General features: G+C 45.7%; 1 protein-coding gene across 3 annotated transcripts in view; it reads right to left on the reverse strand.

The window, feature by feature from the left end:
* Window positions 1-17,500, reverse strand: part of neto1l (neuropilin (NRP) and tolloid (TLL)-like 1, like) — a 67,760-nt gene that overhangs the window by 15,653 nt on the left and 34,607 nt on the right. For all 3 annotated transcript variants that reach the window (XM_035526505.2, XM_035526506.2, XM_035526507.2), the window contains exons 5-6: window positions 5,246-5,287; window positions 4,392-4,519 (exon numbers count right to left, since the gene is read on the reverse strand). In XM_035526505.2, the coding sequence (XP_035382398.1) occupies window positions 4,392-4,519; window positions 5,246-5,287 (170 nt within the window). The remainder of the gene's footprint in view (window positions 1-4,391; window positions 4,520-5,245; window positions 5,288-17,500) is intronic.

The following is a 17,500-nucleotide window of genomic DNA, read 5'->3' on the forward strand; positions in this document are numbered from 1 at the left end:
TGGTGACCCCAGTGATAAAGACTGGCAACCCCAGTGATGAAGACTGGTGACCCCAGTGATAAAGACTGGCAACCCCAGTGATGAAGACTGGTGACCCCAGTGATAAAGACTGGAGCTCCAGTCAGAGAACTTAAATTGAGATTTTCCAGCAGGAAAGTCACTAATGAAATAGAAGTACATTTTTTTTAATGTGTTTGTATTTGCATCTGGTAAAGAAACCAAATATTAGCATCTGAAATTAACTAGTAATTTGCATGAAGTTATGCTCCTAAACTCAAAGAATTGCACACTGGAAAATTAATTAAAAGTAAACACATTTCATTAAACTTCATAAAGTTTGCTTTAGCTGAAACTGCTACAGAAAAAGGCTTGTGAGAGATAACATTCAGGGTTAATTCTGATCAATCTGACATGAGTAATTTTACAAGTCATGAGAAGAAAACCTTTTGATATAAGATTAGGTCAATAAAAAGTGAAAGATGAATTTAAAAAAAGTGAACATGTGCACAGCCCCTGGGTGAAGGGTTACCCACCCACACAGCCACACGTGCCCCACACGTGCCCCACACGTCCAGGGTGAAGGGTTAGCCACCCACACAGCCACACGTGCCCCACACGTCCAGGGTGAAGGGTTACCCACCCACACAGCCACGCGTGCCCCACACGTCGTGGGCGAAGGGTTACCCACCCACACAGCCACACGTGCCCCACATGTCCTGGGTGAAGGGTTACCCTCTGTAAGGCTGCCCTACTGGCTGGATGGGTCAGTGAACCTTTAATACAGCTTACACCTTCCTATGTGTAACTTTTCTACAGTTCGCTTTGTACCGTTGCTATATAGAATCATGTTAATCTTAATTCAAATAGATCTTCAGTGTGTGTGAACACACGTCAGGCTCAGTGAGTTCGACTGAGCTGTCTGTGCTGCACAACAGTTCTGTGGGAGTGTGTTGAGACTAAGCACACTACTGGTAGAACTTCGGTTATCACATTAGACCTTTCAGAACTGGAGCTCAGTAATAATGTTATGATCCACTCTCATATGCTTACATATGAGCCTCCAGTAAAAACATTTCACTGCGTGTTCACCATTTCACTGCGTGTTGTACTGTGTATGACTATGTATGTGACAAATAAACCAAACTTGAAACTTGAACTTGAAAACATCAGGGAACAGCATGAAAACAAAGACAAGAGCCAACAATTACTGATCACCATGATCTAAATCTATCTATCTATCTATAGATATATAAATAGATAGATAGAGAAAGTTCCAGAGAAAGCTCTAGAAAAAGCTCTTGAGGAAGATTTCCATGGACTTCAAATACCAACACCCAGAGATACTCTTTTCCTCTTTGACCCTCGTAAACAGGAACTCACTTCTACTACGCCTTCATACTTCTACTAATGGACAAAACTGTCCCTGGATAAAACTCTTCTTGGACAAAGCTGTCCATATACAGCATGGATACTGGAACACCCTTGACCTTTCCTTGGCCATTTTCCCAAGAGGAACAGGCGTTAGCTCCAGGATTCTTTCTGTGTGAGTCATTGTCTGTGGATTGAAGCATGTGCACCTTTAGGCCGGACGCCTCGTCTTGATTGCATGAGTCGGCTCTAATTAGTCTTTGCAGTGACTCTTTCCCCATTGGATAGCTTGTTCTAAGGGGGAAGGGGGGTTATGTCTAGGGGGTATGTGTATGTGGGAAGGAGTTATCTCCTTGTGGTGTGTATGTAGTGTTATCTCTTTGGGCTATGTGTGTGTGTATAAATGTGTGTGTATGTGGTGGTGTTATCTCTGTACATTTGGGGTGTTATCTTTCTGGGGTATGTCTGTGTGTGTGGAGGGTGGAGTTATATCTTTGTGGTCTTTGAGCTGTGTGTGTATGTGCGTATGTACAGGATGTCTTTGGACCGTGTGTTTTGGAGGATGGTTTTATTTCTTGTGGCTGTAGGGGAGGAGTTATCTCTTTGGCACCTGTGTGTGTGTGTGTGTGTGTGTGTATATGTGTGTGTGTGTGTGTGTGTGTGTGTGTGTGTATGTGTGTGTGTGTGTGTGTGTTTGTGTGTGTGTGTGTGTGTGTGTGTGTGTGTGTGTGTGTGTGTGTGTGTTTGTTAGTGTGTGTGTGTGTGTGTATGTGTGTGTGTGTGTGTGTGTATGTGTGTGTGTGTGTGTGTGTGTGTGTGTGTGTTGTGCGCCTGTGTGCGGTAGTATCTCTGGGTCATGTATAGATACACAAACTCACTCACTTCCTGTGCTGACTGATCTGTTCCCGATGCCAAATGACTTAATATTCCATCTGTGTTCAAAGAGCGAGAGAAAGTTCTGTGTGCACAGTGAGGACCCGAAGCCACCTACATGTGACGGATGCTACTACACACCATGCGCTGCATGCTAACAAACATAGCCTCCCCCCTGCACTAGTCCACCTGCAACCCACGCGTAGAGCCTCCAGGACGGAGCTCATGTGTCAGGCAGACTGCAGGCTCCTGGGCCTAATTGCTGGAGAAATATGAAGCCCTCTGAGATGAGAGAAGGGAGACATCTGAACGGAGCTCTGATGTGATTACAGGCAACACAGCCTTCCTGCCATCTGTGCTCAAAGCACACATGCCTGTGAGGGAGTCTCTCTGCAACACCACTGATGTAAAGCCATTTACAGGATTAACTCCGCCTGCCAGAAATGAAGATGTCTGATATATGTGGCAACCAGACTATAAAAAACAATTAGACTCTAATGGAAAAGACAGTCATAATGGACCTTCCAATCACTTTAAAAGTATTAAAAGTATTAATAGTCCAGAGAATACTAATACTCCAGCCAGCACCCTGTCATACGTTAATGGGGAGTTTTAGCTGGGGGAACATGCAAAGTCTCAAAGAACAGATGAAGTAACAAAATCTCTTTTCCCCTTTGAAATCGCTGCAGCATATAAGCGTTGCGTGCAGTCAGTTATAAGCAGGTAAGTGTCTCAGTCATTCCTCCAGCGGAGACAAGCATGGGGACACACCCAATGCTTGCAAGGACATCAGATAGCAGTGAAATCAACTGGTAAGACAATGAATCACATTAGACCCAAATATTCCCAGCCACTCAGCACAGGGAATCGGCGTCCGTGGGGGGAGGAGGTTACTGTCCTGTGGAAAATGATTTCAAGGTGGGACAGCACTGTGGTGTGGACACACACACACAGACACACACACACACACACACACACACATGAATATACACATGAACACATACATGAACACACTCATAGAAGCTGGCTCCAAAGTGGGACCGCACAGTGGTGTGGACACACACACACAGTTTCAGACACATACACACGGAAAGTGGTTCCCAGGCAGACAGCCCAGTGGCGTAGAGAACCAGACTGAGCTAAAGACCATGAATATTGATAAGGTGACCATAACTCAGTAATATATGACAGAAGTGTGTGATGTTCCCAAACAGAGCAGAGAACAGGCTAGTAGAAAAAAAGAGAGAAAGATAGGGAGGGAGAGAGAGAGAGAGAGAGAGAGAGAGAGAGAGAGAGAGAGAGAGAGAGAGAGAAAGAGAGATAGAGGGACAGGGAGAGAGAAAGAGAGAGAGAGAGAGAGAAGGAGAGAGAGAGAGAGAGAGGGAGAGAGAGAGGACACGTACACACACACACACACACACACATGCACACATTCACATGCTCACTCACACACGCTCACACACATACACGCACACATACACACACACACAGACACATTCAATCACACACTCACTCACACACTTACACTCACACACACATACACACACACCAGCCCAGGGTAGGTAAGATGAAGGAGTCATGTGGTAAGGGAATCTGCTGCCAGTGCAGTTAACCTGGATCTGAGATTCACCTGTCCAAACATCTGCCCAAACACCAGTCCATCTTTCAAAAGGTCTTAATGGAAGCACAGAAAAACCTGCTAAAAACAGCAAGCTGTTTACTAAAGCTGGTTACTCAAGCTGTTTACTACAGCTGTTTACTAAATCTATTTACTACAGCTTTGGTTGAGGAGGCACAAATATTGAGGGGCTGTGGTAGGGGCAGAGGGGCAGAGAGGGAAGTGGATGGTCAAAAGCCATCCGTCTTTACTCCCAGCCTTCCACCGTGACAGGGGCAGTAGTCCTTGGAGATAGCCTCCCCCCACACACACCCTACAGGTTGTCGAGCCAGGTCTCCTCCTTCAGGCAAAATACCACAAAAATGTTTGTTCACGGATGTTTGCTCGTCTCACAGACCAAAACACTCTGCAGTCCGGCTGGAAAGGTGCCCAGGCGTTTATAGCGCTTCAGGCTCCAACACGCGCTAACTGAAACCAAGTGTGTGTGAGTGGATAACACGGCGGAGGGTCACACCACAGCCTGCTTACTCACCTTGGAGCTGGGAGGCGCTCGGACATACCACCTGCAGTCTACTGCCTCCGCCGGGGAGGCCTTGCCCTCTCGGGTGACCTGCTGCGATTCTATAATGCCTTCGGGTCCACCCATCTCGAATTCACAAACTGCAGACAGACAGACAGACATGGGGTGGGGGGTGGGGGGGGTCAGGGAGAAAGGGAGTGTGGGAAAGCGACAGAGAGAGAAAGGTTATGGCTAAAAACCCCTGTGGCATGGTGGCTGTGTGTGGGGAGTGTGAGGGCAGTGAGTGGGCAGTGTGAGGGCAGTGTGAGGGGAGTGTGAAGGGAGTGTGAGGGGAGTGTGAGGGCAGTGAGTGGGCAGTGTGAGGGCAGTGTGAGGGCAGTGTGAGGGCAGTGAGAGGGGAGTTTGTGGGGAGTGTGAGGGGAGTGTGAGGGGAGTGTGAGGGCAGTGTGAGGGGAGTGTGAGGGGAGCGTGAGGGCAGTGTGAGGGGAGCGTGAGGGGAGTGTAAGGGCAGTGAGTGGGCTGTGTGTGGGGAGTGTGAGGGCAGTGTGAGGGCAGTGTGAGGGGAGTGTGAGGGGAGTGTGAGGGCAGTGAGTGGGCAGTGTGAGGGCAGTGTGAGGGGAGTGTGAGGGGAGTGTGAGGGGAGTGTAAGGGCAGTGAGTGGGCTGTGTGTGGGGAGTGTGAGGGCAGTGTGAGGGGAGTGTGTGGGGAGTGTGAGGGCAGTGTGAGGGCAGTGTGAGGGGAGTGTGAGGGGAGTGTAAGGGCAGTGAGTGGGCTGTGTGTGGGGAGTGTGAGGGCAGTGTGAGGGCAGTGTGAGGGGAGTGTGTGGGGAGTGTGAGGGCAGTGTGTGGGGAGTGTGTGGTACCTACAAGGCAGAGGCTTGGGGACCCCCATGTCTTTAAAATCAGGATCTATAACACACAGAATAAATAACACATTTTAGTACCAAATCTATAACTGGATGCCTGTGTGACGTCGGTGTTCTGTCTCTGTGTCTGATATGATCCTGTGTCACCATCATAAGCGGTTAACCACAGAGCACAGGATGAAACATTAATCAAATACTTAAATACTTCAAAGGATGGAAGAAGGTGGAAGAATTTAGTCCTTTCATTAATGAAAAAGTCATTCATTAATTTGATTGATGTTGTCCAGGGAAGGTCTGGATCCTGCTGTTCTCCTCATTCCTCCGTGTGATGGCAACTCATGTGCTGTTTTGTTTGTTTTGTTCTCTGGTAAAGTTCGTTATTTTTTTGCTTTGTCTTGGTTCATGTGTGGTGTTTGTTTTCGTCCAGATCTCTCAGGTCTCTTGTTTGTTTCGATCATTTATTAAAATACCTCTCTGCGTATGTACACTCCTACTTCCTGCCTGCCACAACATTACAGGAAGTACATACCTGCAGGAAGTCTTGGTGTGGGGTAACTGTTTCTGGCTGCTGCTGTATAGCACTGTGTTATAAAGTACTGCAACCAATCAAAGTGCTTTCAGATGGACAATAACATACGCAGATATGTAGCCGTAAAGACACAGAGCATGTTATGTGTCCATGTTATCTAACTGGTATGTTAGGACACTGTTTCCCTCACGTTCAGTGTGCGTAAGCCGCGTATGAGACCAAGTCTTCAGTGAAAAGTGTCTAAACTTTTGTATTGATGCAGCAAAGATTGCAACATATACTCTATACGCTGTGGATTGCAAAAAACATGGTTTGTTGTACAAATTTAGACGATCGGCTATCTGACGTTTTTATTTGATCATTTAATTTTGAGGAGAATGTTCATGGTTTTGAAGTCAATATGTTTGCTTGCAACATGCAAGAATTTGGCATTTGGGAGAATGTGTTCAGGTGTTTCAGAGCTGAGACACTAGAGCTCATTCCTGAAATGTGTGTGAGCAGCTGAAAAAAACAGTAAAGGAATAGCTTGAATGCTAATGAGGCTAACAACACATGGAAGGTAGTAGCTCCAATTAGCATATTATAATTTGCATAATTCTAATTGGCAGGTGTCCACTTTCATTTGTTTTTGGCAGTGCAGTCGTGTCATTGCACACAATGCAGGTATTTTGGAACATACAGAGAACAAAAATGGCAGTATTTTTACAGAAGGTTGTTAGCTGGCTCGAGTCTCTCAACTCTCTATCTATCTATCTATCTATCTATCTATCTATCTATCTATCTATCTATCTATCTATCTATCTATCTATCTATCTATCTATCTATCTATCTATCTATCTCTCTCTCTCTCTCTCTCTCTCTCTCTCTCTCTCTCACACACACACACACACACACACACACACACACACACACACACACACACACACACACACACACACACACAAAATAACTTATTGATTTAGGGGGAAGGTACTTGTCTTATCCCTCTGTCAGTTCCTGTCTCCCCTGTGCACTGATGCAGTCTTGGTGTGTGTGTGTGTGTGTGTGTGTGTGTGTGTGTGTGTGTGTGTGTGTGTGTGTGTGCATGAGTTTGTTCATTACTGTTCCCCAACACACTTCTTCCTCTGACAGCTACAGTGTGCTGGAAGATCCAGGTAACACGACGCCCATACCAACATGAGCACCCAGACTCAAACGTTAGGACGCCGACTGTTCTGGAATCAGTTTCAGCTTTGTCTAACAATGTGCCCAAGTAAAACCTCCTCTTGGGGGATCATTCCATATCCTCCTCTACCACAGAGACACAGCTCTGCTCTGGCAGGGGTGGACTTGGGAAGCCAGTGTGTCTCCAGAATAACTGTGTATCTGGGAAGAAATTTCTCTGCCAAATGTGACTCCCACCGCCTGACTACTGCTCAGAGAATTCAGATCAGGTCGTGACCCGGCCCTCATACTAACCAGCTACGATACAGGAATAATGAAAGAATAACATTACAGAACAAGGGTGAAAAAGCAGAGAGACAGAGAGAGCAAGAGAGAGAGAGAGAGACAGAGAGAGAGAGAGAGGGAGAAAGGGAGAAAATAAAATTGCTATATCAAATGAAGTTCACTGACAGTAAGAAGATGAGATTTGTGATCAAAGGGTGGGTTGTTTTGGAAATTGGAGCAGGGCTCCGGTGTTCGCATTCCCGACCACACCCGAAGATCTCCCTCAACTGCGGAATGCCACACGCTTCATGCTGAACACTGAATGCCAAACACAGACTTTGGATGTGCGTAGGAAGCACTCAGGCTAAGTGACCTATGGCTCACTTCCTCACATCTGTCTCTCTCTGCTTGCGGTCAGTTCATTTAAGGTGGCTCTCACACTCTGGTTTTCATGGCGAAGGGAGAGGCTCTGACCATGTGTCCACATCAGGTGGTGTGCAGGTAAAGAGCTCTGATCCTCCAGGTCCCTGCGCTGGAGAGATTAAAGCGTCAGGGCCAGCTGTCCGTCACAAGCTTGCACACGCAGCCACACGGGAGGCTCCGCATTACAATACGTCAACATGACCCGTGCATGAGTCAATATGCTCAGTGCAGAGAGGAACAACACACCTGCGCCGGCATACAGGGGTGCACGTGTGCATACGCATGCACTAGCGCAAAGGAGTGCATGTGTGCACATGCATATACTAGTGCACAGTAGTGTACAGGTGTGCACTGGTGTACACATCCACACACACGCAGTCTTTTCAGCAGCAGTTCTATATATTTTGTAGGGTTGGGGGTTGTGTGCAAGAGTTTGGAAATCAAAATGGCAGCTGGTTAATGAAAAAGGGCCCCCGGGGTCATGGGAGCAGGTCCATCCGGAACGGGTTTAGCACAGCTTAACCCGGAGCACGCAGGCGTCCTGCTCGGCCACTGGCCGTGTTGGCATCAGGATGGAGAACGTGCCAGTTCGCGCCTCTCATCAGTGCAAGCATCTGCTCTGTGTAAATCACCCCAGAAAGAGTTCTAGTACAGATATGACCAAACTCAATCAACAGGGGTGGAAAACAAACTCATAGCTCATACTGAATCAGTGTGTGTGTGTGCGGGGGTGTAATATGTAACTCATCTCAGAGTCCAGACAGTAACACAGGTGTGAATCTCTCCAGCGGGAGACAGAAGAATGAAAGAAATGGCAGTGAGTTAACATGACTAACTGCAAAGAGACACTGAGCTGCTCAGGTTTGACAATATTGTGTGCGTGTGCGTGTGTGTCAGGAATCGATTGCAGGTTTAATTGCACAGGGTTTGTCCAAAGATGTAGTCACATGAGGAGCAGAGTTCACAATCCAAACAACTTTAGTCAAATATACAAGAACCAGTACAGGAACAGGAGAGAAAAGTTCACTATAACACAAACCAAATAACTATTTATAGAGGGACAATTATAGAGGGACACACTAAACACAGGTGCTACTAACAATCAGGGGACTGAGAACACAAGCAGTTTATGGGTGTTGTAGTCCATAGAGGGTCGCTTACTTATGGCTGTGTGTATGTTTGTGTGTGTCTGTATATGATGTTATTACTTGCTTAACTATTAATATAGTCAAATCATATTAAACAATAACCCATGTCGGGCTGGAACATCAGTCCCAATAATGTGGTACTACTGACTGTTTTAATCTTCTGACAGATTATTTTAATCCCAATATTTACAACATAGTTTTTAACATTTTTTTTTTGCTTATCATCATCCAAACTAGGCTTAAGATGTATATACCTCCACCCACAATGCCCTCACCAGTCACACACCTCCACCCACAATGTCATCATCAATCACACACCTCCACCCACAATGTCATCATCAATCACACACCTCCACCCACAATGTCATCATCAATCACACACCTCCACCCACAATGTCATCATCAATCACACACCTCCACCCAAAATGTCATCATCAATCACACACCTCCACCCACAATGTCATCATCAGTCACACACCTAAACCCACAATGTCATCATTAGTCACACACCACCCACAATGTCATCATCAATCACACACCTCCACCCACAATGTTCTCACTCTTCACAATAGTGTGATACACTATTAGGTTTTACTTCTGCTTCTGCTCAAGTGTGTGTGTGTGTGCGCGTGTGTGTGTGTGTGTGTGTGTGTGTGTGTGTGTGTGTGTGTGTCTTTCTCTTGCTTCAGTGCAGGATAGTGCACTGATCCATTTATGGCTTAGGTTTCGGCTTCTAAACAAACCAAAACTGCATCAGTATTCATCATTATATCTTTACCTGAAAGATTAATAAACATGCATTCATAATATAATCATATTAATATAACATTAATATTATAAGATTAATAAATATGTAATCATAATATAATCATTAATCATGTACTCATAAGGGCCAGCTAACCTACACATGCATATATATATATGTACATAGCTATATTGTACCTATATATATATATATATATATATATATATATATATATATATATATATATATATATATATATAGAGGAACAAATATAGGAGCATAGCTCCTTATATGGAAATGTGTGTGTGTGTATGTATATATATATATATATATATATATATATATATATATATATATATATATATATATATATACACATTTCCATATAAGGACAACTAGCAGCTTCATATACTGAGTGCACTACATTTCCCAGAGGTCTTGTTTCTTTTTTGTTTGCTTCCTAGTGACATTTAAGTAGCTGACTAATTAATATCTTCCAAGGTGCTAAATTGGTTGATCAAACTAATGAATTACTTCAATGAATCATTAGCAGACTGAGCTGACAGAGGCTCTGAACCCACCACTCTGTCTGGCAGACACACTCCCAGGACTTGTCATTACTTCCTAACTGAAGGCAATTGAGCTTGTCACGCTTTCTCTCTTTCTCTCTTTCAAACACACACACACACACACACACACACACACACACACACACACACACACACACACACACACACACACACACAGAGCTATGGATGGAGAAGAATCATGCATGAGGTCATGTGATCAGCTGTCCCTCACTACATTCCTGCATACACTGGGAGGTTTTCCTGGACATGTCCTGGTTTGAATACACAATGATGCGAGTATGAACAATAAGCAGCACTTAAATCTGTTTAGAGAACACTACACAGTGTTTAGAGTACACCAAACAGTGTGTTTAATGAATACTGAACAGTTTAGAGAACAACAAACAGTGTGTTTAGTGAACACCGAACAGTGTTTAGAGAACACCAAACAGTGTTTAAAGAACAACACACAGTGTTTAGTGAACACCACAGTGTGTTTAGTGAACACCGAACAGTGTTTAGAGAACACCACACAGTATGTTAGAGAACACCAGTGTGTTAAAAGAACACCAAACAGTGTGTTTAATGAACACCACAGTGTGTTTAATGAACACCACACAGTATGTTAGAGAACACAGAACCGTGTGTTTAATGCCAAACAGTGTGTATGGAGTGCAAATGTAGTGGGAGAGAAAGACAAGTTAAACTGAGATGAACCAAATGCAGAGATGTCTGCCATGTGCTGATAATATTCAGCAGTCAGTACTGTGCTGGAACACCATCCTCAGCAGTTAGGAGAGGGGTGTTTGTTATGTGCTGCAGTCAGACTCCTTAGGACGTGAAGCTGTGCTATCAGCCCTTTTCTCTGGCTGTAAGGTTTAGGGAAACTCCCTTACATATTACATATTCCAGATGGAATGCCTGCAAAGCTCCGCCCCAAGAACAGACTGCAGACACGCCCCCTCAATGATTGAGCTTTTATTTCAGCCACTGGCTGGGTGTGTATTTATTTCCCTGGAGAATATGAATGAGCAGTGCGGGTTTTGCTTGGGGGTGTGGGGTTGGGTGGGCACACCTGATAGCAGCCAATAGCTTCCACCTTTGAGCTGTCTGACAGGCAACTGTTCATGTGTGGGTGTTTTTGTTTAAACCTTCCTCTCCCAGATGCAATCACCTCCATTCTGGTTCTGCAGTCATGCGATAAATCAACACTATGCTAACGTCAGCTCCATCACACCAGTTCTACATATCAGAAAATTGGGAGTAGGGCCAGAGCTCTGATGCATGTTTCTGAGGGTAATTAAAGTGTTTGACTCGATTTTTGTTGCTTTTTTGTGTGCTTGTTTGATTGTTGCTACAACGACTCTACATCAGTCAACAAACATTTATTCTCAGATTCCCTGAGTTCTCCAGGTTATGTATGCAGAGCTGTTTAGTCCTGCAAATTTGGTCTAAACCAACAAACTAATAAATGCAATACGAATCCAAAACACGGGCCGAAACACTTGTGGAAAAACGTCATGAGCTGGCACATCAGGAGGAAGAAAGGAGTAACTGTGAAAGAGGCCGAGCGGTCCAGAGTGACCATACGGAACGTCTGAAGCACCTGGGTTGCACCAACCACCGGACCTCAGCGCGAACATCCATCTCAGTTTCTTACGGTGGGGTTTGGAATTTCCCAGTAAAGTGCATGAACTGGCTATCGACGAGAGAGTTGCTGGCACGGAGCAGCTCGGATCTGGGCACTAACAAACAGCGAGACTTGTGAGGCAAGCTGTGTCCTGACAGAGAACCTCAGCAGGATGTGTGAGGACATCAGAACCTCAGCAGGATGTGTGAGGACATCAGGACCTCAGCAGGATGTGTGAGGACATCAGGACCTCAGCAGGATGTGTGAGGACATCAGGACCTCAGCAGGATGTGTGAAGACATCAGGACCTCAGCAGGATGTGTGAGGACATCAGGACCTCAGCAGGATGTGTGAGGACATCAGAACCACACTTCACACTTCTAACCCATACAAACACTATCAGAACCCACAAACTGCTGACCTGGCAAAACCACGCCCAGGCAGGAAGAAATAACGTCCACTGAACTTTTAACTTGTGGGTTCGTTATAAATTAATTCAAATTTATACTGGACTGATAGTTTTACAGTACAGGTGGCTTTGAACTAAAAACTGGTTGTGAACTGGCGGTGAACTGCAGGGAGGATTCCTGTGGCTGGATCCTGATCATACTTTTGGATCTGTTCAACAACTCATAACGTATCTGCCTGTCTCAGAGAGGAACTGACACTGTGTTGAAGCTGATTGGCTCCAAATCTGGTCCTCTGAACAAACGTTTGTTCTCTGATCAAAACAGAGGCAGCGTTCACTCCAAATGCCTCATTGCTGGATTTATGCCTGCATTAGGAAAAAGACATCAATCCATGTCTCTTAGCTGACGTCAGACTAAAGCGGATCTATGACACACAGCGTTACAGAACTACCAGGACCTTACAGGGATATTTTAACACTGGCTTATGCTGGGTTTGTCTGCACAATAAAAAACAGCTCACACTACAGGCAAATATTCCCTAAGAGGAACATGTTTGATATGGTGACTCATAACAGACGATATTATAATACATGGAAAATATGCTGTAATACAGTGAACTGGTGTACTTTATTAATCAGTGCTAAGGAGAAGAAACAGGTCAGGTAGTAGACACAGGCCTAGTGGTAGAGACACACACACACACACACACACACACACACACACACACACACACACACACACACACCTAGTGGTAGAGACATTCTGTACATCCACATAGAAAGTGTTCGAGTCAGTCTGCAGACTTACAGATGAAGTCTAAGCCTTGTGGGGCTTTGGACTCTGACTCAATCTCCTCTTAGGTAGCGTTCCTCTTTTCATTAAGTCACCTGGAGCTCCAAAATTTCATGTCTAAATTGTTTAAATACATTTACAAACACTCAACCCTTTGTACCCAATTTACCACTAATAAATACTTCCATTAAGACGATGAAGTGAGTGGTGAGGACGCCGAAGTCAGGGGAAGCGCTCTGATCAGTCAAAAAACAACGAATCTAAATGCAATCATGTGTCATTACTGCCTGAAGGCCTGATATCGAACCGTCAGGTGGGGCTTTGTTTACCTGCTCCGCTCATGGGCACAGAGTGGTGTGTTACTACTCTCTGCTCACACACTCCATCCCCGCTCAACATGTCTAGGCTCTCCCGACTGACCCGGTCAGCCTGAACGAGGGGTTTCCACAGAAGAGCGGCCAAGTGGATTGGTTCTGACATGAGCACTTAGCATAATGAAGACAGTTAATCCTCCCTTTCCTTTGTAAATGTTCTGGTGAGGGGTCCTGATTGGCTATGCAGCACTGGGTGATCTGTATCTGACACGGAATATTATAAACAACAGCGCTTCCCACCGAGACCCCGCAGCAGAGAGCGCTTTGTTCTGAGGAAAAGGCAATGATGATACAAAGCAACAGGTTGTTTTGACCTTGTCACTTAACACCCAATGAAGCTGATGGTGTCTGCACATCCAGCCACCACAAATCAAACCGCGCTTGAGTAAAAAAACCTTATGTGTAAGCAGAAAAATCACTGAAATATGAAATATCCCAAACTCATGTGCTTGAGCACACAATTACACGCTACACCAGCACATGGCGTTCCTGAATGTTAGTGTTTGTGTCTCGTCGTGAGCGATTTGTCAGAGTGGAGGAGGATGAGGATGGTTTAATGGAGTGTGAGGAAGGTGGACTGTGTTGTTTCTCATGAAATAATGGAACATCACAGCTGCTTAAAAACGTCCTCGAGCCTTATGAATCTTCATCACACGCACACGCACATAAACACACACACACACAGGCACATGCATAAGCACACACATACACACGTGCACATATGCACACATAAAAAAAATATTTCTGTAGTTTGACATGATTCTTGTCAAATGACCCAACTGCATTTACGCAGCTAGAAAAAGGAAGAGAAAGAGAGAGAGAAGGGGAGGAAGGGAGAGAGGGAGGGAGAGAGAGAATAAAAACGAACAAGAGATAAACTAAGCAGCTACAAAGCCTGAAAGTGCAGCGTTCCCCAGCCTCACACAAAGCAGAAACGCTCAGGAGCCCACACAGGCCCAGCCAGCTCCACCCCAGCGTGTAGGCACGCAGAGAACCTGAGTCTTGGATCGTCTCCACGCTGCTCCACGGGACCTCCATCTGGCCCACCACCCAGACTTCACTCTCCACAACATGTACGACGGCTTCACCCACACAAGGAAGGTGCATGGACTTCTGAGAAGCTCCATAAAGACACAGCCTGGGTCACAATCCCATCTCACCCAGGATTACACAGCCTGGAGGAATCCTCAGACCAGATCTTTGGTCTATCCGTAGATATGTTCCCTGCCCCGCCCCCATTCCCGCCCTAGTCCCGCCCCGGTCCCGCCCCCGTCCCGGTCCCGCCCTAGTCCCACCCTGAGTGCCACCAATTTTCACCTGTGGCTGCAGAGTCCTCACCTGCCTGCTGCTTCACAACCCACTCAAGAACAAGAAGCAGAAAGGCTCGCCCATGAAAAAGCCCCTCCCACAACAAACACCACAGAGCTACACTGCAGCTGTAAAAGCCCCTCCCACAACAAACACCACAGAGCCACCTCCTCCAGCTACAATAACACCCTCTGTTACACCAGCCCCATGTTACACCAACCCCCTGTTACACCTGCCCCCTGTTACGCCTGCCCCCGTTACACCAACCCCTGTTACACCTGCCCTGTTACACCTGCCCCCTGTTACACCTGCCCCCGTTACACCAACCCCTGTCACACCTGCCCCCATTACACCTCCCCCCCGTTACACCAGCCCCATGTTAAACCTGCCCCGTTACACCTGCCCTGTTACATCAGCCCCAGTAGCAGTAGCAGAGCCAGAATGGTGCTCACACACACATTCAGAGACACATGTAACCTGACCACACATTGATGTAGCTCTAGTAAAACACTGTAGCTCCAGGACAGTTAGACTCTGATGTGCTGCTTTAATAAAATAAGACAAATTCTCTTGCGATAAGCTCAGCAACAAAACTCCAGGTGGCGGGGTATTGGTCTAAATGGTCCATAGAGCCCGCCCACTTGTAGAGCCCACCCACTCGTAGAGCCCGCCCACTCGTAGAGCCCGCCCACTCGTAAAGCCCGCCCACTCGTAGAGTCCGCCCACTCGTAGAGCTGCTTTAACCTCAGTGCTGTTGCCATGTTAAACCTCCTCACAGAATGAGTGAAAGAATTTCACATATTATCCCTGTACCAGTTAAGGCAAACTGCTGATAGTCATACAGGTTAATATGAAGCCTAATTAATGTGTTCATTAATTGATTAATATGAAGCCTAATTAATGTGGCTTTCCTCCTTTAGAATTCATCTGGCCGTGTTCATCAGCATTTACCAGCACGCCACTCACACACTGAACTTTCAGTCGCCCTGCCTGTGAGTGTGGGAGCATCGTCTCACGATAACAACAGCCTGCGCTAAACAGCTTTATTCTCTCGTGTATTCCAGACAAACTCCGCACCACACCCACTGGAATGTCAATACAAAGAAATGACCTGAGAGAGAGAGAGGGAGGGGCCAGGAGGTGGAGAGAGAGAGAGAGAGAGAGAGAGAGAGAGAGAGAGGAACTCTCTTTTGTAACACATAACCCAGTGGCGTTTCATCTCAGCATCACACATCATTAAAATTCTGTCAAGCAAAAGACTCCAGAGGTTTCCCCTCTTCATCAGCCCTGTGCACTCCTTCTCTCCCTCCTTCCCTCTCTCTCCCTCTCTCCTCTTCCCTCTCTCCATTTTCACTCTCCCTCCTTCCCTTATCTCTCTCTCTCCCCCCAATGCAGGTGAAAGCAGTATTTATTTCTTTATTTATCCATTTTGCAGGAACCAAACTCATCAGCTCGGTGTGTGTGCATGCCACTGTCGTCAGAGTCGAGCGATTTCATCAGACCCCAAATGACGGATGGTTGTGGGAGGTGGTGTGTTGCCGTCTGTCTGACGTGCTCTGTCATGTGCATGCGGGTTTAATTAGCTTTACGCCTGCCACGAGCTCGCCGGTCTCACCGGAAGCCTCAGACTCCAGCAGGAGTGGTAAGAGCCTTGTACCTCTGAGGCAATCCAAGGGGAAAGCGTTTAAAATGTCTGAATTGTCCGAAGCGTTTAAGATGTCTGAATCGTGTCGCTCCTTAACCTTCCCTCTGCAGAGCACTTTAGTCCCCAGTGACTACTGCTAAATACATGCATTTACGTGCCCGTCGCAGAGTCTTTATGACTTCAGACAGATAAGCGTCTCCGTCAAGGCCGTGTGGGGTCCTACATGCCAGGAGCAAAAAATACAACCTCAGAAAAACAAAACAAAAAACAAACCTTAAATAAGCCACTGAATGAAACCTTGCCTCTGAAACATAAAATTAAACCAAGTTTCTAAAAAGTAAAATCCAGATACTGCAATGATAATCTACCCATAAAACAAACAATAAACAAAACGTAAAAAACTCCATCATCTAGTTCAGGTGAAGGTCGTCTACAATAGCAAAAAGGTGCAAAGCCAAACGCTAAAGATGATCTGTCAGCAGCAGAGCAAGGAGACAGATAAACGTTAGTGCATGCCAAATCAAATAAACACATGAACTAAATAAGAAGTAAATATTGTTTCTCAATAGCAACATCAGTGCAGAAATTAAGATATTTGCGTACATCCTTTATGGATGTTTAAGGAAGTCTTTAGATCTTCTGACTCTCCTGAAGAGATCTGACGGGAAGCGAGTGTATTACGTCCCAGGAGTGTGCGACATCCATTACGGCTGACCGTGGGGGGCTTCACTGCTTTCCCTGAGACTGTTCTCTTACAGTTTCTCCTGGTCTGTCTACTGACCCCTGTGTGTGTGATTACACCCCTACAGATCCAAACATTCCTCCCCTTCAACTGCCTTAGAATTTCCAACAGTGCTGTTGAATTTTATGGATTTATTATTTTAAGTATTTTTTAATCCATCTGCTCTGTTGTTCTTTTCTGTGTATTTCATGTTTGATAGCACTGTGTAATTGTAGCTCTGGACTACATGTTCAATTCTCTCACATTCTCCTGCAGTGTTCCTCTGATTTGAGAATAGCCTGGATGGCAGGAAAAAACCCATTAACTGAATAATCTGGAATTTAATCTCGGAATGTGGGAGAACGTAATCACATGGTTAATGCTTGACTTTGTTCTTAAGAAAATGGGGCCAATAAAAAACGAACAACTGGACACACACACACACACACACACACACACACACACACACACACACACACACACACACACACACACACACACACACACACACACACACACACACACACAGTGGCT

This window comes from Electrophorus electricus, chromosome 1 (assembly GCF_041902795.1).
Source record: "Electrophorus electricus isolate QZ-2024a chromosome 1, ASM4190279v1, whole genome shotgun sequence".
Taxonomy (NCBI): Eukaryota; Metazoa; Chordata; class Actinopteri; order Gymnotiformes; family Gymnotidae; genus Electrophorus; species Electrophorus electricus.